General features: G+C 41.4%; 2 protein-coding genes and 1 pseudogene across 4 annotated transcripts in view; all 3 read left to right on the top strand.

Annotated features, from left to right (window-relative positions):
• Positions 1–709: 709 nt before the first annotated feature.
• LOC308411255 (myosin heavy chain, fast skeletal muscle-like) lies at positions 710–14,385 on the top strand (the record flags this gene model as incomplete). The annotated part of the gene is made up of 39 exons (XM_080905124.1): positions 710–913; positions 1,011–1,154; positions 1,240–1,396; positions 1,735–1,762; positions 1,842–1,953; positions 2,047–2,139; positions 2,227–2,290; positions 2,692–2,790; positions 2,881–2,984; positions 3,078–3,216; positions 3,302–3,420; positions 3,520–3,669; positions 3,754–3,924; positions 4,012–4,318; positions 4,452–4,528; positions 7,859–7,946; positions 8,029–8,146; positions 8,265–8,388; positions 8,467–8,603; positions 8,705–8,960; positions 9,147–9,389; positions 9,524–9,700; positions 9,811–9,956; positions 10,052–10,142; positions 10,246–10,635; positions 10,741–10,867; positions 10,994–11,112; positions 11,339–11,535; positions 11,630–11,813; positions 11,907–12,072; positions 12,206–12,330; positions 12,424–12,732; positions 12,823–13,026; positions 13,109–13,234; positions 13,321–13,491; positions 13,626–13,730; positions 13,821–13,916; positions 14,031–14,162; positions 14,368–14,385. 39 exons carry the CDS (start codon positions 710–712, stop codon positions 14,383–14,385), a joined length of 5,817 nt encoding a protein of 1,938 aa, XP_080761250.1.
• Positions 14,386–23,084: 8,699 nt separating this feature from the next.
• Positions 23,085–26,646, top strand: part of LOC308411258 (myosin heavy chain, fast skeletal muscle-like) — a 36,333-nt pseudogene continuing 32,771 nt past the window's right edge. Inside the window, exon 1 of the transcript in view lies at positions 23,085–23,288. The product of the transcript in view is annotated as a myosin heavy chain, fast skeletal muscle-like (transcript). The remainder of the gene's footprint in view (positions 23,289–26,646) is intronic.
• Positions 23,350–25,718, top strand: LOC308411260 (uncharacterized protein). 2 transcript variants are annotated; one of them, XR_013974355.1, is made up of 2 exons: positions 23,350–23,820; positions 23,984–25,718. XR_013974355.1 is itself a non-coding variant. In XM_080905128.1 (2 exons), exons 1-2 carry the CDS (start codon positions 23,587–23,589, stop codon positions 24,373–24,375), a joined length of 474 nt encoding a protein of 157 aa, XP_080761254.1. In that variant the 5' UTR covers positions 23,350–23,586; the 3' UTR covers positions 24,376–25,085. The 2 variants fall into 2 exon arrangements, 1 of the variants encoding a protein (XP_080761254.1); XM_080905128.1 differs by having other exon boundaries at positions 23,350–23,668; positions 23,984–25,085.

Here is a 26,646-nt window from a genome sequence, read left to right on the forward strand (position 1 = left end):
CTGTTAAAATTTCGTACATTTTCCATTTTTAGGGGCATAATCATTTGAAGGAATATATGAACCAAAATACATTGACAATATTTTTTTTCATTAAGGAATCCAGCTATATTAACATGAGAATTTTACATTTTATTTTTTTTAATTTAAAAAATATGTTTTATAAGAAAAGAAGGATTTCATATGTGGAAAATTAATCAAAGTAATTCATTTATTTTTGACCATATCAGTATCAAGAAGCAAGGTGTCAGACATTCATGACCAAACTAAGGAGAGTGTAATTGCTGAGGAAGCAGAGTCGTTGTTTATAAAAGCAGCAGCTCTGGACATTTGCTCTAGCTGACGGGCATCTAAGACGGGTGAGTACAGTAAAGGATTCAGCTACCATGTTTTATCTACTGTGTATTATATGCTCTCATTAAGTTTATATTTTACACTTTTAAGTGTTGGGTTATTATATTTTTTAATGGCATTGAAAATTTTGCTTTTTGAATTGATTCTTAAACTAAAGAGTAAAGTGTCCATTGATATACCTTTACTTATTTTATAGCACCTTGACATACACAGGATATTAAGGAATTTCTGTTTGCATCAGCTGAGGTAAACTCCACGAATCAAAAAGAATGGATGTTAATTATGGTTTGTATAATAAGTACAGTATTTGAATTATGTGTCAATCCATCATATTTTCAGTCTCTAGTAAAGTGCCACCATGAGCACAGACGCGGAGATGGCGCAGTATGGCCCAGCGGCCATTTACCTCCGCAAGCCAGAAAAGGAGAGGATTGAGGCCCAGACTGCTCCATTTGATGCCAAGACGGCCTTCTTTGTGACTGATACTGATGAGATGTATGTCAAGGGGAAACTTACCAAGAAGGAGGGTGGTAAAGCCACTGTTGAGACAGACGGAGGAAAGGTAGATGAATAATCTATGTACTTTATCTGTTTGTTAAATATATAATGCCGAACTGTGAAAGATGAAGTTGTCTGATGGATCATTAAAATCTATTCAGACGGTCACTGTAAAGGAGGATGAAATCTACCCTAGAAACCCTCCAAAGTTTGATAAGATGGAGGACATGGCCATGATGACCCACCTTAATGAGCCATCTGTGTTGTTTAACCTCAAAGAGCGTTATGCATCATGGATGATCTACGTAAGTTTTCACATTGCTGTGTGTGAGAGGAAAGTATCATGCTGATCTGTAAATGTTTAAATGATATTTATTGTCTATGATACAGACCTACTCTGGGTTGTTCTGCGTTGTCGTCAATCCCTACAAGTGGCTTCCTGTATATGATGCTACATGTGTAGCAGGATACAGAGGAAAGAAGAGGATTGAGGCTCCACCCCACATCTTCTCCATCTCTGACAATGCCTATCAGGCCATGCTCACTGGTAAGCTCAATTTCCTATTAAAGCCTTTAAATGTTGTTGTTGTTGTATCTTTATTTGTTTCAGACATATAAAACAAAAAACAATATATACACACTACATATATTTTCATTTACAGATACGAATATATATGTAGATATACACACACACACGTATGTGTTCAGATAAACAAAAAATATATAATGAAATAAAACAAAATGCATTTAGGACTTCTACTTAAAGAGATGACCATTAATCATTGCGTGAAAAAAATTGCTTCTTACCACATAGCTACTTATAAGTGATAGGAAATAAATGAATACTAAGATTATTCAAGACATGCTTATATGTTTTTCTTTTAGATCGTGAGAACCAGTCTGTCCTGATTACGTGAGTATAATAAAAACTGTATGCAAAATATATAAAAACGATATAAAGGCATTTTAACAATGTGTCCCCTAAACCCCAGTGGAGAATCCGGTGCGGGAAAGACTGTCAACACCAAACGTGTCATCCAGTACTTTGCAACAATTGCAGCTCTTGGAGCTAAGAAGGCTGAGCCAACACCTGGCAAAATGCAGGTAGATTCTTTATTCTGCGTCAAAGTCTTTGTGACAGAAAAAGAAAATCAATTTTGGAAGATCAGCTCACATAAAAACAATATATTCTTGCAGGGCTCTCTTGAGGATCAGATTGTTGCTGCCAACCCTCTGTTGGAGGCCTACGGTAATGCCAAGACTGTGAGGAATGACAACTCCTCTCGATTTGTAAGTGATTAAAATGAGTTAATGTAAATGAGCTTTTTACTACTTGCTCTCATGAAAGGCAATATTAATAAAGATCTACCCCTGTAGGGTAAATTCATCAGGATTCACTTTGGCACATCTGGCAAGCTGGCCTCAGCTGATATTGAAACATGTAAGTTTGAACCACAGTGTAAATTACCATTATCTGTGATAGAAATTATTTTACAGCACATAAAGAGATGAGTCACTTAATTTCAGAAGAAGTAATATTGTCTGTTGTGGTGGAACACACGGATGCATGAACAGTGTGGTTACGCTATATATATAAGTTATATACTGTAACCCAGCAGTTATCGTGTGTAAGTATAAGTAGGAACATATTGCAACTTCACGGAACATTTAAAGTATAATAAGGTATACTGTGAAGCACGTTATAAGTAAAGCAACAGAACTGAAAAAAGTTTCAAACACGCCCAATGACAGCCAAGGAAATAAATGCATGTATGATCCATTTTGCAGTTTTGACTGTGATGTCTCATGTCTACAGTGTCAAAATTAATCTGTTGTCCTTAGATCTGCTGGAGAAGTCCCGTGTCACCTTCCAGTTGTCTGCTGAGAGGAGCTACCATATCTTCTATCAGCTGATGACAGGCCACAAGCCTGAGCTTCTGGGTATGCTGACAGGACACCTAAATTTAAATTTTAAAACCATTAAAATCACATTCTAAGCAAAAAACAAGTTAACTTCATTTCTCCTTTCAGAGGCTCTTCTGATCACAACTAACCCTTATGACTATCCAATGATCAGTCAGGGTGAAATCACTGTCAAGAGCATCGATGATGTGGAGGAGTTCATTGCAACAGATGTAAAATCACATTTGACACAGAATCTTATACTTAACCATAAATATCTTCTTTTGTTTTATTTATTGATAGCTGATTTCATTTTTTTCTTACAGACTGCTATTGACATCTTGGGCTTTACTGGTGAAGAGAAGTTAAGCATCTACAAGCTGACTGGTGCTGTGATGCATCATGGCAACATGAAATTCAAGCAGAAGCAGCGTGAAGAGCAGGCTGAACCTGATGGCACCGAGGGTATTGTGAAAAATTTCTATAATGGAGAAATGTTTGAAGTATTTGTATTTATTAGGTATTATAATGATTTGTTTTAATCCAACAGTGGCTGACAAGATTGCGTACCTATTGGGCCTGAACTCGGCTGATATGCTGAAAGCTTTGTGCTACCCAAGAGTCAAGGTTGGCAATGAGATGGTGACCAAAGGTCAGACCGTCCCACAGGTAATTCATAAAAGGGAGACTTGTATAATCATATTATAATTATAAACATTATAGCTGTATTCATATGGTTTTGTATAATTATAAATTCTTGTTTGCCAGGTCAACAATGCTGTCTCGGCTCTGTGCAAATCTATCTATGAGAAAATGTTCTTGTGGATGGTTATCCGTATCAATGAGATGCTGGACACAAAGCAGCCCAGACAGTTCTTCATTGGAGTGCTGGATATCGCTGGGTTTGAGATCTTTGATGTGAGCACTTGAAACATTTCAACACATTTCTTAAACTTTAAAGACTTTATTGCCATGAAGTTAGACATGGTTGTATTATTACAGTTCAACAGCTTGGAGCAACTCTGCATCAACTTCACCAATGAGAAACTGCAACAGTTTTTCAACCATCACATGTTTGTCCTGGAGCAAGAGGAGTACAAGAAAGAAGGCATTATATGGGAGTTCATTGACTTTGGTATGGACTTGGCTGCTTGCATTGAGCTTATTGAGAAGGTAAACAGCTGCTCAGGAAGAAATGTACATGTGGTTGCATATGTTACCTCCCTTGAAATTTTAATATGATTTGTGCCATTTTCTCAGCCAATGGGCATCTTCTCCATCCTTGAAGAGGAGTGCATGTTCCCCAAGGCCTCTGACACAACGTTCAAGAACAAGCTGCACGATCAGCATCTTGGCAAGACCAAAGCATTTGAGAAACCAAAGCCTGGAAAGGGCAAGGCTGAGGCACACTTCTCCCTGGTTCACTATGCTGGTACAGTGGACTACAATATCACTGGCTGGCTGGACAAGAACAAGGACCCACTGAATGACTCAGTTGTGCAGCTCTACCAGAAGTCTTCAAACAAACTGCTGGGCTTCCTGTACGCAGCCCATGCTGGAGCTGAAGGTAAGAAAAAAAAGTGCTCACAAACTCCCATGTCCAGTACAGATAGCTACAATGTGCATACTGCAGGCTAAAATTATACAGTGAAAAATATTTTTTCAATTCCAGTAATGAAATTTACTGTTTATGAAAACAGAGGCTGCTGGTGGTGGTGGCAAGAAGGGTGGCAAGAAGAAGGGTGGTTCCTTCCAGACCGTGTCTGCTCTTTTCAGAGTATGTATAGATTTATATATATATATATATATATATATATATATATATATATATATATATATATATATATATATATATATATATATATATATATATATATATATATATGGTTTTTTTTGTCTGTGTTTTTTTTTTATATATATATATATATAATATATATATATATATATATAATATATATATATATATAATATATATATATATATATATATAAAAACACCCAGCACGCCCCTGCGGGCAGTTTATCCTTCAAGCTCGGGTCCTCTACCAGAGGCCTGGGAGCTTGAGGGTCCTGCGCAGTATCTTAGCTGTTCCCAGGACTGCGCTCTTCTGGACAGAGATCTCTGATGTTATTCCCGGGATCTGCTGGAGCCACTCGCCTAGCTTGGGAGTCACCGCACCTAGTGCTCCGATTACCACGGGGACCACCATTACCTTCACCCTCCACATCCTCTCGAGCTCTTCTCTGAGCCCTTGGTATTTCTCCAGCTTCTCGTGTTCTTTCTTCCTGATATTGCTGTCATTGGGAACCGCTACATCGATCACTACGGCCGTCTTCTTCTGTTTGTCTACCACCACTATGTCCGGTTGATTAGCCACCACCATTTTGTCCGTCTGTATCTGGAAGTCCCACAGGATCTTAGCTCGGTCATTCTCCACCACCCTTGGGGGCATCTCCCATTTTGACCTCGGGACTTCCAGGTTATACTCGGCACAGATGTTCCTGTACACTATGCCGGCCACTTGGTTATGGCGTTCCATGTATGCCTTGTCTGCTAGCATCTTGCACCCTGCTGTTATGTGCTAGATTATCTCTGGGGCATCTTTACACAGCCTGCACCTGGGGTCTTGCCTGGTGTGATAGACCCCAGCCTCTATGGATCTTGTACTCAGAGCTTGTTCTTGTGCTGCCATGATTAGTGCCTCTGTGCTGTCTTTCAGTCCAGCTTTGTCCAGCCACTGGTAGGATTTCTGGATATCAGCCACCTCCTCTATCTGCCGGTGGTACATACCGTGCAGGGGCCTATCCTTCCATGATGGTTCCTCGTCTCCCTCCTCTTTCTTGGGTTTCTGCTGCCTGAGGTATTCACTGAGCAATCGGTCAGTTGGGGCCATCTTCCCAATGTATTCTTGGATGTTCGTTGTCTCATCCTGGACTGTGGTGCTGACACTCACCAGTCCCCGGCCCCCTTCCTTCTGCTCCCGCTGAGGCACAGAAACAACTGAGGAATGTCCAAGCGTACAGCCTCAGGGTGCTGGACTTGGGGTGAAACCCTCCATGCATGGTAAGGAGCTTTCTTGTCTTTATGTCAGTGGCTTCTATCTCCTCCTTTGGCCAGCCTATTACCCCAGCAGGGTACCTGATCACGGGCAGGGCGTACTTGTTGATGACCCGGATCTTGTTCTTACCATTCAGCTGACTACTCAGGACTTGCCTGACCCTCTGCAGGTACTTGGTGGTTGCAGCTTTTCTAGCGGCCTCTTCATTGTTCCCATTCCCCTGCGGGATCCCCAGGTACTTGTAACTGTCCTCTATGTCTGCAATGTTGCCTTCTGGTAGTTCAATCCCCTCAGTTCTGACTACCTTCCCTCTCTTTGTTACCATCCGACTACACTTCTCCAGTCCGAACGACATTCCAATGTCATTGCTGTATAGCCTGGTAGTGTGGATCAGTGAATCGATGTCTCGTTCACTCTTGGCATACAGCTTGATGTCATCCATGTACAGGAGGTGGCTGACAACTGCTCCGTTCCGTAATCGGTATCCGTAGCCAGTCTTGTTAATGATCTCACTGAGGGGGTTCAGGCCTATGCAGAACAGCAGTGGGGACAGAGCATCTCCTTGGGAGATCCCGCACTTGATGGTGACTTGTGCTATGGGCTTGGAGTTGGCCTCCAGTGTTGTACGCCACATCCCCATTGAGTTCCTGATGAAGGCTCTTAGGGTCCCATTGATCTTGTACAATTCTAGGCATTCCAGTATCCAGCTGTGGGGCATTGAGTCATAGGCCTTCTTGTAATCAATCCAGACAGTGCACAGGTTGGTCAGTCTGGTCTTGCAGTCTCGGCTGACTGTTCTGTCTACCAGTAGCTGGTGTTTTGCACCTCTGGTATTCTTGCCAATTCCTTTCTGTGTCCCGCTCATGTATTGACCCATGTGCCTGTTCATCTTAGCCGATATGATGCGATATGATTTGATTCCGGGTGTCTCTCGTTAACTAGCAGCTGGTTCATTTGTGCTGCCAGACACTCGTGGAGTGCAGTCAGCTTCTTTAGCCAGTAGGCATGAACCATGTCGGGCCCTGGTGCTGTCCAACTCTTCATACTGGAGACCCTTTCTTGGATATCTGCCACTGTGATGGTTACTGGACCCTGTTCAGGGAGGTCGCTGTGGTCTGCCCTCAGATCCACTAGCCACTGAGCATTGCCGTTATGGATTGCATCCTTCTCCCATATGCTCTTCCAGTATTGCTCCGTCTCCAGCCTTGGTGGTGCTGTTCTCTTATTATTATTGTTCCCTTGCCACTGAGAGTACACCTTTGCTGGTTCTGTGGAGAACAGCTGGTTTATTCTCCTGCCTTCTATCTCTCTGGTGTACCTCCTCAACCGGGTGGCCAAGGCTGTGAGTCTTTGCTTGGCAGTTTCCAAGGCCTCAGGTATGGACAGCTTGCTGTATTTCTGCAACTCCGTTAGTTGGCTAACCTCCCTCCGTGCTACTTTGATCTTGCCCTCTAGCCTCCTCCTCCATGGAGGGTACTGCCCCTTGTGGCTGTTCAACTTGTAGCCAAGCATCTCACTGATCACTGCTGCCGTATTGTAGATCAGCTTGTTAGTGTCGGTAATCGTGGTTGTAGGTATTGTCCGTAGTGCTGCATTACCATCATCTAGCAGACCTTCTGAGGGTACTTCACGTAATCTTGGTAACCGGCTATGGGGGATCCAGGTTTCAAGCTTGGCCATGATCCTATTTTTCAGGTCAGTTCCTCTCGCACTCAATGATCCTTCTCCTATCGCACTTGGGGCTATGTACCCAATCTCGGGTGGGGGTGATGATATCTCCCCCTTGACCTGGCGTCCTGACTCCTCCTTGCCGTAGCATTTGTGTTGTACCTCGTCAATCTCTAGCTGTGAGAGCAGTCCCTTCTTTCGAATGTTGATATATATATATATATATATATATATATATATATATATATATATATATATATATATATATATATATAGATATAGATATATATAGAGATATATAGATAGATATAGATATGTGTGTAAATTAAATGCTCATTTTTAAATAGTATCAACCTATTATCTAATGATGCTGATCTACAGGAGAATCTGGCCAAGCTGATGACCAACTTAAGAAGCACTCATCCTCACTTTGTCCGTTGCCTGATTCCCAATGAGACAAAGACCCCAGGTACCCTACAGTAATATTAACTGTAAAAATGACAGTAAGAATATAGAAAAGATTTGAAACATTATGCATTTCTGACTCTCAGGCCTTATGGAGAACTTCCTGGTCATCCACCAGCTGAGGTGTAACGGTGTACTGGAGGGCATCAGAATCTGCAGAAAGGGTTTCCCCAGCAGAATCCTCTATGGTGACTTCAAGCAGAGGTGACAGCACATTACAATATTGGAAAGGAAAAATGGTTTCATGGTTGTTGTAAAGGACAAACTTGAATATGATGGAAGAAAAATCTAAGTAACAACTGTAATTGTATCTCTCTTGAAGATACAAAGTGTTGAATGCCAGTGTCATCCCTGAGGGACAGTTCATTGACAACAAGAAAGCTTCAGAGAAGCTGCTTGGCTCCATTGATGTGGATCACACACAATACATGTTTGGGCACACAAAGGTACACTTCATTATATTAATAGACATTAACAAAAACTGTCCCTTTGTACTTGTACTTATGTTTTCAATGATTAAATAGGTGTTCTTCAAAGCTGGTCTGCTGGGCACTCTTGAGGAGTTGAGAGATGAGAAACTGGCTGAGCTGGTGACCATGACTCAGGCTCTCTGCAGAGGATACGTCATGAGGAAAGAGTTTGTGAAGATGATGGAGAGGAGGTAACATTATCATAGTAAACTCTATTGTATTCTCTTTTGTATTTCCTTCCTCATATTAAGATCCGACGACACAAAGTAACACTCTCATGTTTGGTTTTTAGAGAATCTATCTACACCATCCAGTACAACATCCGTTCTTTCATGAATGTCAAGAACTGGCCATGGCTGAAAGTATATTTCAAGATCAAGCCTCTTCTGAAGAGTGCTGAGACTGAGAAGGAGTTGCAGAACATGAAGGAGAACTATGATAAGATGAAGACAGACCTGGCTGCTGCTCTGGCTAAGAAGAAGGAACTGGAAGAGAAGATGGTCAGCCTGCTGCAGGAGAAGAATGACCTGCAACTTCAAGTGGCTGCAGTAAGTAGTAGAGAAAAGTATACATTGCACCTATAGTTCATGTATATAAGGTAGATATAAAAAGACCACATGTTTGTCTCTCCCTCTGATTATTTATTTGCTAAAACAAAAGTGTAGTTAAAATTATGATTTTAACTACACTTTTGTCACAAATAATCTAACTTGTGTGTTCAACATGTATTATAGGAAGTTGACAATCTCTCCGATGCTGAAGAAAGGTGTGAGGGGCTCATTAAGAGCAAAATCCAGCTTGAAGCAAAACTCAAAGAGACAAGTGAGAGACTGGAGGATGAAGAGGAAATCAATGCTGAGCTGACTGCTAAGAAGAGGAAGCTGGAGGATGAATGCTCTGAGCTGAAGAAGGACATTGATGACTTGGAGCTCACCTTGGCCAAAGTGGAGAAGGAGAAACATGCCACAGAAAACAAGGTTCAGTTCATTTTGATTGTATACTTAGTTCAATTAAAACATGTAATGTTGTTCTTTGAATATACATGTTAAACGATCAAATAATCAGCAAAATCTCGAACAAAATTAAACTTAATGTATTCACATTGTTTCAGGTGAAAAACCTGACAGAGGAGATGGCATCTCAAGATGAGTCAATTGCCAAGTTGACTAAGGAGAAGAAAGCCTTACAAGAGGCCCATCAGCAAACACTGGATGATCTCCAGGCAGAGGAGGACAAAGTCAACACTCTGACCAAGTCCAAAACAAAGCTGGAACAGCAAGTTGATGATGTAAGAAAACTATAAAAATTACGTTGTTGTTTTTTGTTTTTTATGGAAAGAATTTTAGTGCTGAATCATTGTCATACCAACCACTTGAATCAACTGACATGACTTTATAGCTTGAGGGTTCACTGGAGCAAGAGAAGAAGCTCCGCATGGACCTTGAGAGAGCCAAGAGGAAGCTGGAGGGAGATCTGAAACTGGCCCAGGAATCCATAATGGATCTGGAGAATGACAAGCAGCAGTCTGATGAGAAAATCAAGAAGTAGGGCTTTTTTTGTAAATAATTTTCTTTACACACACTGCATTGCAATAATCATATGGACTATGATCGTAAAACCATACTTCTTCCACACCAAGGAAGGACTTTGAAATCAGCCAACTTCTCAGCAAAATTGAAGATGAACAATCCCTTGGTGCTCAACTTCAGAAGAAGATCAAAGAACTTCAGGTAACACTAACGACCAGTCTTCATAAAGAATATTGTTCATTATAATTCAAAAACCTAGTTTAGTTTAGGTTCTAATCGATAAATCCAAATAATTTCAAACTAGGCTCGTATTGAGGAGCTGGAAGAGGAGATTGAGGCTGAGAGGGCAGCTCGGGCTAAGGTAGAGAAGCAGAGAGCCGACCTCTCCAGGGAGCTTGAAGAGATCAGCGAGAGGCTCGAGGAAGCTGGTGGAGCAACAGCTGCTCAGATTGAGATGAACAAGAAGCGAGAGGCTGAGTTCCAGAAACTGCGTCGTGATCTTGAGGAATCAACTCTGCAGCATGAAGCTACTGCAGCAGCTCTCCGTAAGAAGCAGGCTGACACTGTAGCAGAGCTCGGAGAGCAGATCGACAACCTCCAGCGTGTCAAACAGAAGCTGGAGAAAGAGAAGAGCGAGTACAAGATGGAGATTGATGACCTCTCCAGCAACATGGAGGCTGTTGCTAAAGCAAAGGTGCGGACAGTATTTATAGAGAACAGATTTTTTCTTTTTTACATTTCAGGACCGCCAAAGCAGCTCATTAACTGTTAACATGGATATGGCATTACTTGGTGACAGGGCAACTTGGAGAAAATGTGCAGGACTCTTGAGGATCAACTAAGTGAACTCAAAGCCAAAAATGATGAGAATGTTCGTCAGCTGAATGACATTAATGCCCAGAAGGCGAGACTTCAAACAGAGAATGGTAAGTGATGTATAACAAAAACACAGTCTGTCTCTGGAAATTTGTCATTTACAGGTACCTAAAACTACAACCAATCAGTGGGTGAAATGGAACAAACTGGGCTTAATACATGTGTGTTAACTACAGGTGAGTTCAGTCGCCAGCTTGAGGAGAAAGAAGCTCTTGTTTCTCAGCTCACAAGGGGCAAGCAGGCCTTCACTCAGCAGATTGAGGAACTGAAGAGACACGTTGAGGAGGAAGTGAAGGTCTGAAATGTTTTCTCTCTTCTGTTAAATTTCAGCACTTACTAATAAAAACAGAGACAAGTTTTAATCAGTTACAGAGACACTCAGTAACTCTGAGACAGATAATCCTCTAATATCTTTCTAAGGTTTTACCTCTTAAATTTGTTATCCTCTCAGCATTAGACTTTAAAATTGATTTCAACAAAAAAAAAATCCCGAAATCTGAAATCAACTGTCACTTCAACAGGCCAAGAATGCCCTGGCTCATGCAGTTCAGTCAGCACGTCATGACTGTGATCTGCTGAGAGAGCAGTTTGAGGAGGAGCAGGAGGCCAAGGCTGAGCTGCAGCGAGGAATGTCCAAGGCCAACAGTGAGGTGGCTCAGTGGCGATCCAAATATGAGACTGATGCCATCCAGCGAACTGAGGAGCTGGAGGAGTCCAAGTAAGTCACCATACTTTCATTGTTTAAATTAGTTTTCAGATTTAAAACCAAACAATTCAGCCTTAATTTAAAAAAAAATATATTTTAACAACAGGAAAAAGCTTGCCCAGCGCCTGCAGGAGGCTGAGGAATCCATTGAGGCTGTGAACTCCAAGTGTGCCTCACTGGAGAAGACCAAGCAGAGGCTGCAGGGTGAGGTGGAGGACCTCATGATTGATGTGGAGAGAGCTAATGCTCTGGCTGCCAACCTTGACAAGAAGCAGAGGAACTTTGATAAAGTAAAGTTTTAAACATAACCTCTATCATCAAAGGAGAAATTACACCCATTACAACAACTAATTATTTAATTAATACATTTTTAATTAATCTAGGTCCTGGCAGAATGGAAGCAGAAGTATGAGGAGAGCCAGGCAGAGCTGGAAGGAGCCCAAAAGGAGGCTCGTTCTCTCAGCACTGAGTTGTTCAAGATGAAGAACTCATATGAAGAGGCTCTGGATCATCTTGAGACCATGAAAAGAGAGAACAAGAACCTGCAGCGTACGCTTATCTTGCTATAGATCATATGGATATGATTCTAATGTTTATATTCATTTATATGTTATGTTGTGGCCAAAACATTTGCATATATCAGCTCCAAGTACTAAAACTCTTGGCTGTGTTTGCTCTGTAGAGGAGATCTCAGATCTGACTGAGCAGATTGGTGAGACTGGAAAGAGCATCCATGAGCTGGAAAAGGCCAAGAAGACTGTTGAGACTGAGAAGTCTGAAATTCAGACAGCTCTGGAGGAAGCTGAGGTAATGTATTTTATAAAAGTGTACTTTGTTTGTAATTACATTTATAAAACTATCCCTTCTCCAGTTTATTTTGAAATAAACCTTTATTTAAAGGGAACTCTGGAGCACGAGGAGGCCAAGATCCTTCGTGTTCAGCTTGAGCTAAACCAGGTAAAAGGTGAGATTGACAGGAAGCTGTCAGAGAAGGACGAGGAGATGGAGCAGATCAAGAGGAACAGCCAGAGGGTGATTGACTCCATGCAGAGCACTCTTGATGCTGAGGTCAGGAGCAGGAATGATGCCCTGAGAGTCAAGAAGAAGATGGAGGGAGACCTGAATGAGATGGAGATTCAGCTGAGCCATGCCAACAGACAGGCTGCTGAGGCACAGAAACAACTGAGGAATGTCCAAGGACAGCTCAAGGTGAGTTGGTAGATTGTGTGTGTGTTTGTGTTTTTTTTAATTAACCTCCAAGCAAACAATGATAATATCATTTGTTTTATTTGTCATCAGGATGCTCAGCTGCACCTGGATGACGCAGTCAGAGGACAGGAAGACATGAAGGAGCAGGTCGCCATGGTGGAGCGCAGAAATGGTCTGATGGTGGCTGAGATTGAGGAGCTGAGAGCCGCTCTGGAGCAGACAGAGAGAGGACGCAAAGTAGCTGAGCAGGAGTTGGTTGATGCTAGCGAGCGTGTTGGACTGCTTCACTCTCAGGTTGGTATTCATTACTTTACAAGAACTTTGAGACATCAGAGAGTGAGAATCACAGCATTAAAACGGTTTCTTTTTCATTCAGAACACCAGTCTTTTGAACACCAAGAAGAAGCTGGAGGCTGACCTTGTCCAGGTTCAGGGTGAGGTGGATGATGCAGTTCAGGAAGCAAGAAATGCTGAGGAGAAGGCCAAAAAGGCTATCACTGATGTAAGTTAGTACTTTACAAGCATCTTATCTTTTCAAAATGTTTGTTCATGCTTGATCAATAATGCCAATACCACCCATACTTTCAGGCTGCCATGATGGCTGAGGAGCTGAAGAAGGAGCAGGACACCAGTGCTCACCTGGAGAGGATGAAGAAGAACCTGGAGGTCACAGTCAAGGACCTGCAGCACCGTCTGGATGAGGCAGAGAACCTCGCCATGAAGGGTGGCAAGAAGCAGCTCCAGAAACTGGAGTCCAGGGTATGTACTGCATATATTCTTGAGTTATTATTCAAGTATTAAATAAACACTTTGATGCCATCACATGATCTCCACCCATTTTCTTTCTACTCTTAATATTTATTAAAAGCTGATTACTTATCATGGCATTAAAGGTCCGTGAACTAGAAACTGAAGTTGAAGCTGAGCAGAGACGTGGAGCTGATGCTGTTAAAGGAGTCCGCAAATATGAGAGGAGAGTGAAGGAGCTCACCTACCAGGTGATTACACATTTACCTAAACATCTATTACATTTAAGTTCCTAAATTCTTTCTTCTTCAGCCGTCAGTAACAGTTTGTTGTTTATGCAGACTGAGGAGGACAAGAAGAATTTGGTCAGACTTCAGGATCTGGTGGACAAGCTACAGCTCAAAGTCAAGGCTTACAAGAGACAGGCTGAGGAGGCTGTGAGTGAAATGTTTTGTGATTTTTACATATGGAATTCACAGCTTCATAACTGAGATATCTCTCATATATGATCAGATATGTTTTTAAATAAAACATATTATTGCACTGAACAGGAGGAACAGGCCAACACCCACATGTCCAGACTGAGAAAGGTCCAACATGAGATGGAGGAAGCTCAGGAGCGTGCTGACATTGCTGAATCTCAGGTCAACAAACTGAGAGCCAAGAGCCGTGATGCTGGAAAGGTAATTCATCTAATTCGTTTACACAACATTTAATGTTGATCAGATGAGTGTTTGATATAATGTTGAATGTTGTTTGCTTTGTATTATTAATTTGCTTTGATTTGAAGAGAGTAGAGAGTGTAGATACTTGTACAAAAACAACACGCAATAAATTGCTTACTGTTAATATGCGTTGAATAATTTTACCTTTCATTATTTTTTTCAGGGTGAAAGTGCTGAATAAGACACATTCTTTTGGAACTTTTTGGCAGTGTTCATAAAATATGAACTAACTGTTAAATTGTCTGCTTATGATGTATTAATTCAATAAACACTTTCATTATGATTTCATGAAATGTAAAGAGTTTTATTTATTGTATGTTCTAAAATATTCACTATCAAACATACAATGTTTAACACAGTAATTTCTTGAAAACAGCACTTTTCCTTTACCTTTAAAAGAAAACCACATTTCACAAAAACTATGATAATTTAAAAGTAAATTTTTTGCAATCCTAAAAAAAATTGTGCTTCACAAGCAAATTTTCCATTAAACAACAATTAATTTCCATTGTCACATCAGTTAAACAAATGGCTGCATATGTCAATATTTTTTTAATTAATCTGTAAATGCTTTATAAGCCATTATTAATGCGGTCTTTCGCTACTCTGGTTAAAAATGATAAGTCACTTAGATAACTTAAAGATATTATTGTTTGGCTTTTCTCAGTGTTTTATTTGTTCGTGAGTAAATCTAAACAAATAAATATCTAAACAATAATAACAGTGACATTTAAGTTAATTTATCCGATAAATAAACATTGTAAAATATATATATATACACACACACACACACACATATATATGTGTATGTATATATATATATATATATATTAGGGGTGCAACGATATTCGTATCGATATTGAACCGTTCGATACAGTGCTTTCGGTTCGGTACGCATATGTATCGAACAATACAACATTTGTAATTTATTTTATCAACTTTCCTTCTGACAATGCTGTCTGTGTTGAGCACTCAGTGAATCTGCGTTCGACTACTCCGCCTAGGCTGCACTGTCGAGCGCAGATCCACTGAGTGCTCAACACAGACAGCATAGTCAGAAGGAAGAGCGCAGGGCACCTCCCCCACCCTCATTCAGATCTGGCGTTTGGAATTATTTTGGTTTTCATGTGATGTATGACCCTGAAGGTAAGCGAGTCATGGACTAAAGTAAAACAGTATGTTGGATGTGCCATGCAATGCTCAATTACATGGGTGGGAACTAGTGTGTTAGCGCAGTTAGCTCGTTAACTTGTTGGCCGTCTAGCCCCACGCACGGGGCGATCAGCGGTAGCTCGTTAACGGAGATTTGCCGTGTTGTGGCGTTAAGGTCATTTCAATGAGATTAACCTGAAAGCAATAGTGGGAACACAACGAATATGACTGCACATTTACGCCGACATCATCCTAGTGCAAAGACCAAAACAACAAGCATGCTACTAACTTTAGCCGAGTCATTTAGACAGCTGTTAGCACATGATTCTCCTTATGCTGCTGAGAATATAGCCCAGAAGAAGCGGATAGTATAGCTTTTATTTTGGAAAGAGACATTTCTCTGTAATAAACTCTCTTTTCCAAAGATGAGTGATTCCTCAATCAGATACAGGGCTCGCAATATCGCTAGCCCGACGTCCTGGAGCTAGCGATTTTTTTCAGACGGGCTACCAAAATCTATCTCTTCCCTGCCCGTCGGGCTACTGTAGGAAGGAAAAATATATGTCAATGCTTTTGCATTCTTTCAGAAATGTAGCTGGGTAATTATGTCATTGGCATCGGTGAGCCACTGTCAATATGTGACATATTGAAATCGCGTTTGAATTTGCGCTTGTTTTTTTGCTTTCACTTTGCAATCGCGAACTGTGTATAGAGAGCAACAGCACTGATCTGTGAGTGATGATAATTTGCGCACCAATTCCTCTGACATCGTCTTATTAATCGTTAGCTTACTATGCAAACATGACAAGTGAAATCTCCCGCAGCTTAAACATGTGAGAGGTTGATCGCGCAGAGAATCGCTGAGCTTATGTGAGTGAGCGTGTAAAAGCATTTCAGTTCTGCTGAGCCAAATAAGACAGGTCAGGGTGAAGAAGTGACAGCCAAAGAAAAGCTTACCACAAAACGGAGAAGTTATGACAAATCAGACTATAAGGCAAAAAGAAAGTGCAGCTTTATGGTTTCATGGACAAAAGAATTTCTGTGGCTGCAATATGACGAGCTAAATAACCAGGGCTGCACATAAGTGGTCCGCAGGTGCGCATTCGCTGTCAAAATAAAAAACACGCACAAGGGTTAGGGTTAAATTTAAAAACTGTACTTTTGAGTTAAAATATATATTTATAATTTTAATAAATGACAAATTAAAAAGGCATGAACATTTTTTTTGTATCGAAAAAATATCGAACCGTGACACCAAAGTATCGAACCGAACCGTGAATTTTGTGTATCGTTGCACCCCTAATAAAAATATATATATATATATATATATATATATATATATATAGCTGGATAGCGTAGTGGTTAAACTACACGCCTTTGGAACAGAGGATCGCAAGTTCGATTCCTGCCTGGGGCGTCTGTATCCAGTAAGGGTCCTAAGGCTAGACCCCCTATGCTAAGCAAGCCTACCGCAGACATGAGCGAGACAGATAAATATGAAGGCATGCCGGCTCGGACGTCGCCCGGATCAACAAGGTCCGCGTCAGGTGTTGAGGAACCAGGGCACCCTGACGAAAAGTGGGCTACTGGAACAAGAAGGCATCGGTGGGCAAGGGACGAAAACAGGGCGTTGTTGGAATGCTACTACGCAAGTAACCCCGGCGGAAGGGGCTACATGAATAGGATGAGGGACCTATGGATTCTTCGATACCCAACATCCACAATGACGGCGAAACAACTAGTAGCTCAGTGTTCCAACATTCGAAAGAAGGGACTGCTCTCACAGCTAGAGATTGACGAGGTACAACACAAATGCTACGGCAAGGAGGAGTCAGGACGCCAGGTCAGGGGGGAGATATCATCACCCCCACCCGAGATTGGGTACATAGCCCCAAGTGCGATAGGAGAAGGATCGTTGAGTGCGAGAGGAGCTGACCTGAAAAATAGGATCATGGCCAAGCTTGAAACCTGGATCCCCCGTAGCCGGTTACCAAGATTACGTGAAGTACCCTCAGAAGGTCTGCTAGATGATGTTAATGCAGCACTACGGGCAATACCTACAACCACGATTACCGACACTAACAAGCTGATCTACAATACGGCAGCAGTGATCTGTGAGATGCTTGGCTACAAGTTGAACAGCCACAAGGGGCAGTACCCTCCATGGAGAAGGAGGCTAGAGGGCAAGATCAAAGTAGCACGGAGGGAGGTTAGCCAACTAACGGAGTTGCAGAAAGGTGCGACAAATAAGGTGCCTAAGAAATACAGCAAGCTGTCCATACCTGAGGCCTTGGAAACTGCCAAGCAAAGACTCACAGCCTTGGCCACCCGGTTGAGGAGGTACACCAGAGAGATAGAAGGCAGGAGAATAAACCAGCTGTTCTCCACAGAACCAGCAAAGGTGTACTCTCAGTGGCAAGGGAACAATAATAATAAGAGAACAGCACCACCAAGGCTGGAGACGGAGCAATACTGGAAGAGCATATGGGAGAAGGACGCAACCCATAACGGCAATGCTCAGGGGCTAGTGGATCTGAGGGCAGACCACAGCGACCTCCCTGAACAGGGTCCAGTAACCATCACAGTGGCAGATATCCAAGAAAGGGTCTCCAGTATGAAGAGTTGGACAGCACCAGGGCCCGACATGGTTCACGCCTACTGGCTAAAGAAGCTGACTGCACTCCACGAGCGTCTGGCAGCACAAATGAACCAGCTGCTAGTTAACGAGAGACACCCGGAATGGCTAACCGAAGGTCGGACGGTCCTGATCCCCAAGGACCCCAAGAAGGGACTGGTCCCCTCCAACTACCGACCAATAACCTGCCTCAGTACTACATGGAAGCTCCTGTCAGGCATCATATCGGCTAAGATGAACAGGCACATGGGTCAATACATGAGTGGGACACAGAAAGGAATTGGCAAGAATACCAGAGGTGCAAAACACCAGCTACTGGTAGACAGAACAGTCAGCCGAGACTGCAAGACCAGACTGACCAACCTGTGCACTGCCTGGATTGATTACAAGAAGGCCTATGACTCAATGCCCCACAGCTGGATACTGGAATGCCTAGAATTGTACAAGATCAATGGGACCCTAAGAGCCTTCATCAGGAACTCAATGGGGATGTGGCGTACAACACTAGAGGCCAACTCCAAGCCCATAACACAAGTCACCATCAAGTGCGGGATCTACCAAGGAGATGCTCTGTCCCCACTGCTGTTCTGCATAGGCCTGAACCCCCTCAGTGAGATCATTAGAAGACTGGCTACGGATACCGACTACGGAACCATGGGAACCATGAAGAGGCCACTAGAAAGGCTGCAACCACCAAGTACCTGCAGAGGGTCAGGCAAGTCCTGAGGAGTCAGCTGAATGGTAAGAACAAGATCCGGGCCATCAACAAGTACGCCCTGCCCGTGATCAGGTACCCTGCTGGGGTAATAGGCTGGCCAAAGGAGGAGATAGAAGCCACTGACATAAAGACAAGAAAGCTCCTTACCATGCATGGAGGGTTTCACCCCAAGTCCAGCACCCTGAGGCTGTACGCTAAGCGGAAGGAAGGGGGCCGGGGACTGGTGAGTGTCAGCACCACAGTCCAGGATGAGACAACGAACATCCAAGAATACATTGGGAAGATGGCCCCAACTGACCGAGTGCTCAGTGAATACCTCAGGCAGCAGAAACCCAAGAAAGAGGAGGAAGACGAGGAACCATCATGGAAGGACAGGCCCCTGCACGGTATGTACCACCGGCAGATAGAGGAGGTGGCTGATATCCAGAAATCCTACCAGTGGCTGGACAAAGCTGGACTGAAAGACAGCACAGAGGCACTAATCATGGCAGCACAAGAACAAGCTCTGAGTACAAGATCCATAGAGGCTGGGGTCTATCACACCAGGCAAGACCCCAGGTGCAGGCTGTGTAAAGATGCCCCAGAGACAATCCAGCACATAACAGCAGGGTGCAAGATGCTAGCAGGCAAGGCATACATGGAACGCCATAACCAAGTGGCCGGCATAGTGTACAGGAACATCTGTGCCGAGTATAACCTGGAAGTCCCGAGGTCACCTTGCTGGCGTCTGAGTCGGACTGGAGCTCTCTGCCCTTTACCAATCCAGCCACGGGCCCATCCATCTGGCTCACTCTCATTTCATCAGTCCATAAAACTTTAGAAAAACCAGTCTTGAGATATTTCTTGGCCCAGTCTTGACGTTTCAGCTTGTGTGTCTTGTTCAGTGGTGGTCGTCTTTCAGCCTTTCTTACCTTGGCCATGTCTCTGAGTATTGCACACCTTGTGCTTTTGGGCACTCCAGTGATGTTGCAGCTCTGAAATATGGCCAAACTGGTGGCAAGTGGCATCTTGGCAGCTGCACGCTTGACTTTTCTCAGTTCATGGGCAGTTATTTTGCGCCTTGGTTTTTCCACACGCTTCTTGCAACCCTGTTGACTATTTTGAATGAAACGCTTGATTGTTCGATGATCACGCTTCAGAAGCTTTGCAATTTTGAGACTGCTGCATCCCTCTGCAAGATATCTCACTATTTTTGACTTTTCTGAGCCTGTCAATTCCTTCTTTTGACCCATTTTGCCAAAGGAAAGGACGTTGCCTAATAATTATGCACACCTGATATAGGGTGTTGATGTCATTAGACCACACCCCTTCTCATTACAGAGATGCACATCACCTAATATGCTTAATTGGTAGTAGGCTTTCGAGCCTATACAGCTTGGAGTAAGACAACATGCATGAAGAGGATGATGTGGACAAAATACTCATTTGCCTGATAATTCTGCACTCCCTGTATATTAGTGATACTATTATACATTTTTTCATGAAGTTATTTCCAGTAATGTAAAAAATCATATCACATGTGTTACGTTAAAAAGGTGACTGTATAACACTGCACCATTTAAAGTCTTTAATTACGTAGTTAAAAATGTTCCTGTAGGGTAAAAATGAGCACATACATACAATAAAACATACTTCACAAAAACGTCTGAAGGTGCCTGATTGTGACTTCTTACTTTCAGTCTAGTTACAGTTATAAAAAATATTCCTTCAGTTAGGAATATTAGCGTTTTAACAAGAAGACATGTGACCATTTCTCAGTATAGTTTTGTATTATTTCCCTTTCAGCAAATCAAGTTGAATTTTTGAGTTTAAGTCCCATCTGTTATAGCTTCACATTTGAAAAACATCATCATGAATTCCCTGTACTTTTGCTGTTTTGCTTCCGCCATTATAAAATCACACTTCCTGGATGGTTCTTTCTCTCTCTGTGTACTTCGGGAAACTGATAACACCCCTGCTCCCAGCATATCACCAAAGCAAAGACTTTTGCCTTACTTGTTAACTAAGACTAAGACCACCAGGTACTGGAACAGCTTCTTCCCCACAGCTGTCAGACTCCTGAACTCTGCCTCCTGACATCTGACCCACGTTAAACTCATGGACTGAACATACACACACCCACAATGGACAACTGTACCCTCGAACACACAATAATAACATGGACTGAACCACCACTCAAAACCACTAGCACTTTATATAGCCTCTGTAGAAACTATCTACACCCTCACTTATCTTAACTGCACTACTGTATAGCTCTGTGTAAATAATCATTCTGTACATTCGATAATCTTTAATCCTACAACTGTTTACAACTTGCATAGTTCCCATTTCTGTATAGCTGTATATCTCAGATTTCTGTAAAGTTATTTATTTCATATTCTGTATAGTTTTTCATATTTATATCCTGTTCATAGCCTGTACATAGCTTGTACTCACTACAGCCTGTACATACTTAGTTATAGAATATTCACAATATACTTCATACCGTGTACATTATAACATACCATAATAGACCCATTTCTGTAATATACTTACATATCTATACTATTGCTAATATATATTGTAATATATCTATATCACTAAAGCACTTCTGGATGGATGCAAACTGCATTTCGTTGCCCTGTACCTGTGCATGTGCAATGACAATAAAGTTGAATTCTATTCTATTCTAACCAAGTTCATTTTCTAGCTCTATTGTCCTCAAGAAATGTCAGTGTGCTTGCTCCTGATAGAAGCAAAAGCCATAGTGACTTATCTGTGCTCATAAAACCAGAGGTACAGTGGAACTGTGGTAGTATTTTACAAATATATTTTGAGATTAAACACACTGTACATTTACAAAACATTACAACACTTCACTGCATTATAACACATTATAGTCTGTAACACTATATATAATGTGTTCTTAGGCACTACCATGGCTAAAAAGAGGAAATAGATCATTTTTGGCTGTTTTGGTTGTAACCCTCCTTATCGACTCTTTTTTCATGCATTTTTTACCTGACTCTTGGAATTACGATGAATAAACACAGCATATTTTAAGTTTTTCAGGTTTTTTGGTTTTGTTTTATTGTTTACTTTGTATTGTTTTCTACAATAAACTTACCTTACAGACATACACGTGCTTTTTTTTAAGAAAATACATTTGAAAGTTAAATAGACAAGTTGAGATGATAAATGTCCTTCAGGCTGGGATTTGTTGTTAACAACATATCTAAATGTGTCCTATAAATATATCCTTCTCTTATGCCAAACACGAATCCCTGCTCCTTGGCTTTGCTGGATTTATTTTTGACCATGGTACCTCATGACCTTCTGGTAAGATGGCAAATATTAACCCACGTCTGTGCAAAACTTGGAAATGAAAGATAATCCGGTTATGACCCTTTCCATTCCATTAATCATTTATCACTTATTCATAAATCAAAAATAAAAATTTAACAGTTGTATGTTCCTTTTTTCATTAGAGATACACATTAACAGTATTTATAACAAACAATTTTCTGGTATTAAATTATCATTGTTGCATTATGTCCCTAGTAGAGATATATAACACCGGTCTGGCATTAACACAAAGTCTTGCCCTGAATTTTATATCCGATGTGTGAGATTTTTATGTCCTGTAACTATACACCAGTGGCATTTCAAAACTCCTCCACATATAAAACTCATTACTGGCTATGACATCAAAATTACTTGCAAAGTATAAGCTTAGTATAAACTCAATTTAATATCAGTTTACCTTCAAGATTGATTGTAATAAATAATTCACAAACCATGCAGTGCACTGTTATAATTTACCACTAGTGGTGTGCTAAATATTTATAAGCACAATCACCTTAAAATAATTTATTTCAACAAGAAATGCAGCTAAACTGATTGTGAAAATGCTTTTGATGTGTTCCTGTTGCACTTCAAAAGAAGGATTGGAGTTACTCAAAAAGACATAAATGCAGCAATTTAAGTTTAATGTAACAAATATGTGACATTATACTTTACTTAAGTGTATATTGTAATATACAGCCATAAACTGTCCCTTCTAGATAGATAGATAGATAGATAGATAGATAGATAGATAGATAGATAGATAGATAGATATGTATGTATAATGTATTATTTATTTAATTTATGTAAACATACATATTTGTATGTCTGTAAACTATATATATGTGTGTGCTTGCCTGTGTGTCCTTTTCATAAAGCATTGCAATAAAATAGCACCTTGACGTACACAGGGTATTAAGGAGTTTCTATTTGCATCACCTGTGGTAAATTCCATAAATCTAAAACAATGGAAATTAATTATGGGTTGTGCACTAAGCATATGATTTATGTTTCACTTGGTCATATTTTCAGTCTCTAGTAAAGTGCCACCATGAGCACAGACGCGGAGATGGAGCAGTATGGCCCAGCGGCCATTTACCTCCGCAAGCCAGAAAAGGAGAGGATTGAGGCCCAGACTGCTCCATTTGATGCCAAGACGGCCTTCTTTGTAACTGATCCTGGTGAGATGTATGTCAAGGGCAAACTCGTCAAGAAGGAGGGTGGTAAAGCCACTGTTGAGACAGACGCAGGAAAGGTAGATGAATAATCTATGTACTTTATCTGTTTGTTAAATATATAATGCCGAAGTGAGAGGTAAGTGACGGAAGTGATGTTGTAGGTGACGTCAGACGCCGGAGATTTTGGCGGAGAAAAAGCAAATGGTAGCATAGAGTTTAACAAAGGTTTTCCAAGCTTCAGTATTACCAAATATACTAATCAATTGTCATATAACTAACAACATCTGTTTTATCATCTCTAACACCCTGGAGGACAACGGGGAGAGTTTAGACGCTCTCCAAGATTACATCGACCGCTGTTTTCAAGATTTAGTAATGCATAAGGCCCAGAGTGCATCTTCCCCGGCCAAAATCGAGACGCCGTCATCGAAGAGAAGTCGCCAGGCAGACTCCCCCGGTACAACATCGCCTGCCGGCAAAGACATCGCAGAAATCCTGGAGTCAATCGACAAGCGATTGTCCAGTTTCGATGCGAGGCTGTCCCTGGTGGAGATTTTACACCGGGAATTTAAATCTCTGAGAGAATCCCTGGAATTCAGCCAGCAGCAGGTGGAAACGCTTGCCGCTGAAAATGCCACGCTACGGGAGTCGGTTAAATCTCTCACCGATAACGTGACCCAGCTAAACATTGAAAATAAAAAAATAAAAGAGTCCGTTATCGATCTACAAGCCCGTAGCATGAGAGATAATCTTGTGTTTTCTGGTATTCCAGAAACTGCCGGAGAGGACGCAGAGGCAACGGTGAAAAACTTCATTAAAATCCACCTGAAGCTGCCGGAGGACACCGTAAAGAACATCGACTTCGATAGAGTACATCGCTTGGGGGGCGCGCGGTCGCGGACCGGGAGACCACGGCCTATTGTGGCCAAATTCAGTCAATTCAAACAGAAGGAACAGGTGAAGAGTCGCGGCAGAGAGCTGAAAGGAACGGACTTCAGCGTGAACGACCAGTTCCCCATAGAGATCCTGGAACGACGCAAGGTCCTGTTCCCAGTTCGACGTAGCTTCATCCAGAAAGGCTCCCGTGCTGTCATCGCCGTGGACCGGCTCTACGTGGACGGACAGCTTTACCGCGACCTCGGCACCACACCGTGGTTATATTAACTGCACTCCAGATAAGAACCCGCTACACTCTTTTCTTATTCATTCACACTCTCTCCTTTAACATGAGTTTAAGCTAGTAATATCAATATGATGTCATAGCAGATATAACACCGTCACCCTCCGTCATTGCTTTAATTGGAATGTTTCCGTTTCGTTTCTTTTTTTTTGTTGTCGCTCACAGTTCATGTGGTTTCTTTCTTTCTCTTGTCTTTCACTGCTGTGATCACCTACTTCCCCACTCACCTACAAACAACACCCTCTATTTCTCCATATTTTCACAACACGATCACGCAAACACATCAGCTCAACGGCAGCACATTCACAACAGCCTCACAGCACGCACAGACTTGCAGGACACATAAGCAAGCCACGCTTGTTCATATTAGTGAATATTCACACACATAGTCAGACTTATGGAGTCTCTCACCACACTTCTTTTTCTCTTTCTATTTACAAACAAGGGATGTTTCCATATTCTCTCCACCTGTCTAAACGAAACACCCAGCATACATCATTAGACATACACGCACAATTAAGGGCATGCTGAGGTTTGTCACATGGAATGTAAATGGAGCTGGCACCAGAGGAAAGAGGTTAAAAATATTTAACCAGCTTAAAAAACTACAGGCAGATGTTGTTTTATTACAAGAAACTCACAAACCTGTCACAGGTTTAAATGAACTTAAAACACCTGAGTTCCCTAACGTGTTTGCAGCCGGTTATAATTCTAGACAACGGGGAGTAGCAATTTTAATACATAAAAATGTTAATTTTACAGTACTCGATACAGTTATAGATCCAGAGGGTAGATTTCTAATTATTAAACTATCAATATTGAACAAAAAACTATGTATTGTTAGTATATATGGTCCAAATGTTGATGAACCCTCATTCTTCCACGGTTTTTTTAGTGCACTCTCTGAACACCTTGATTGCACACTCATTCTTGGCGGTGACCTCAACCTTGGACTAAATGAAGAAATGGATAGGCTCAACACAACAGGAACTCAGCGTAATTGGCAGTCCACAAATATAATCAAACAGTATATGAACGACTTTGGTCTTTGCGATGCATGGCGCTCTCTTCACCCCACCAGTAAGGAATATACTTTTTTCTCGCATGTTCATCACTCTTACTCTCGTCTGGATTATTTTTTGGTCAGCAGCTCACTGCTGTGTGACATTTCAGACACTGAGATTCATCCTATAGCTGTCAGCGATCATGCTCCTGTATCTTTAACACTAATGCACAAGAATAATACTACGCCAAGTAAAAACTGGAGATTTAATATATCACTACTTAAAGATGAAGACTTTATTAAATACTTTAAAAAGGAATGGACTTCATATTTAGACTTTAATGACACTCCCGGAATATCTGCTTCTGTTCTATGGGAAGCAGAGAAAGCTGTGATGAGAGGTAAAATAATTTCTTTCTCATCACCAGTGTTGGTCAAGTTACTTGAAAAAAGTAATCAGTAACTAATTACTGATTACTTCCCCAAAAAAGTAATCCCGTTACTTTACTGATTACTTATTTTCAAAAGTAATTAATTACTTAGTTACTTAGTTACTTTTTAAAAACACGATTTACAACCTGAAGAGGTGATAAAGCGATAGATCTTTCAGCCCAATTCTACTTTTTCTACATAATCCATCATACAAAATGTAATCAAATGGAAAAGTCTCTTTTTTTAACTTGTTTTATTAGTTTTAATCTTTTAACTTTATGCATCAAGCAAAAATTTAATTATCTGCAACATTCTCTGACTTGAATAAATTAGTTTAACATTGAAACCTGTTTTCTGCACATTCCAGCTCATAAAATAAAATATTTTTTGTGTTTACACTCAGTCTTTCAAATAGATGCAAGTGAAACGCAGCAGAAAATAAATAAAGTCAAAGACTCAGCGGTCCTGTTGCTCTATTTTCACCTGTAAAGCAGGACTAGGGGTAGGCGGAGGTTTACCTTGGTGCAGGTGTGCCGCGGTCAGTTGTGCATCACGTCGTAGCTACTCGGTGCTTGCTCGGAAGTTTAGGGGTTTTTTTCGCTGTAAAAAGAAGTTTTCTTCCCACGCACAGCGGACACTAATGTTTTTGTCACTTTTTATGGAATCAAACTCAAAGTAAGGTCAGTACTTCCACGCTTTAAACACTGCACGCTCATACTCTCTCCCACAATCGATATGTGATCCATTGTTGATCTGCACACAGCTGTTGTCACTGTCGTGAGACATTCTCGCAAAGAAATCACGGTTTTAGTAACGCAGT

Source organism: Rhamphochromis sp. 'chilingali', assembly GCF_963969265.1.
Source record: "Rhamphochromis sp. 'chilingali' genome assembly, chromosome: 15".
Lineage (NCBI taxonomy): Eukaryota > Metazoa > Chordata > Actinopteri > Cichliformes > Cichlidae > Rhamphochromis > Rhamphochromis sp. 'chilingali'.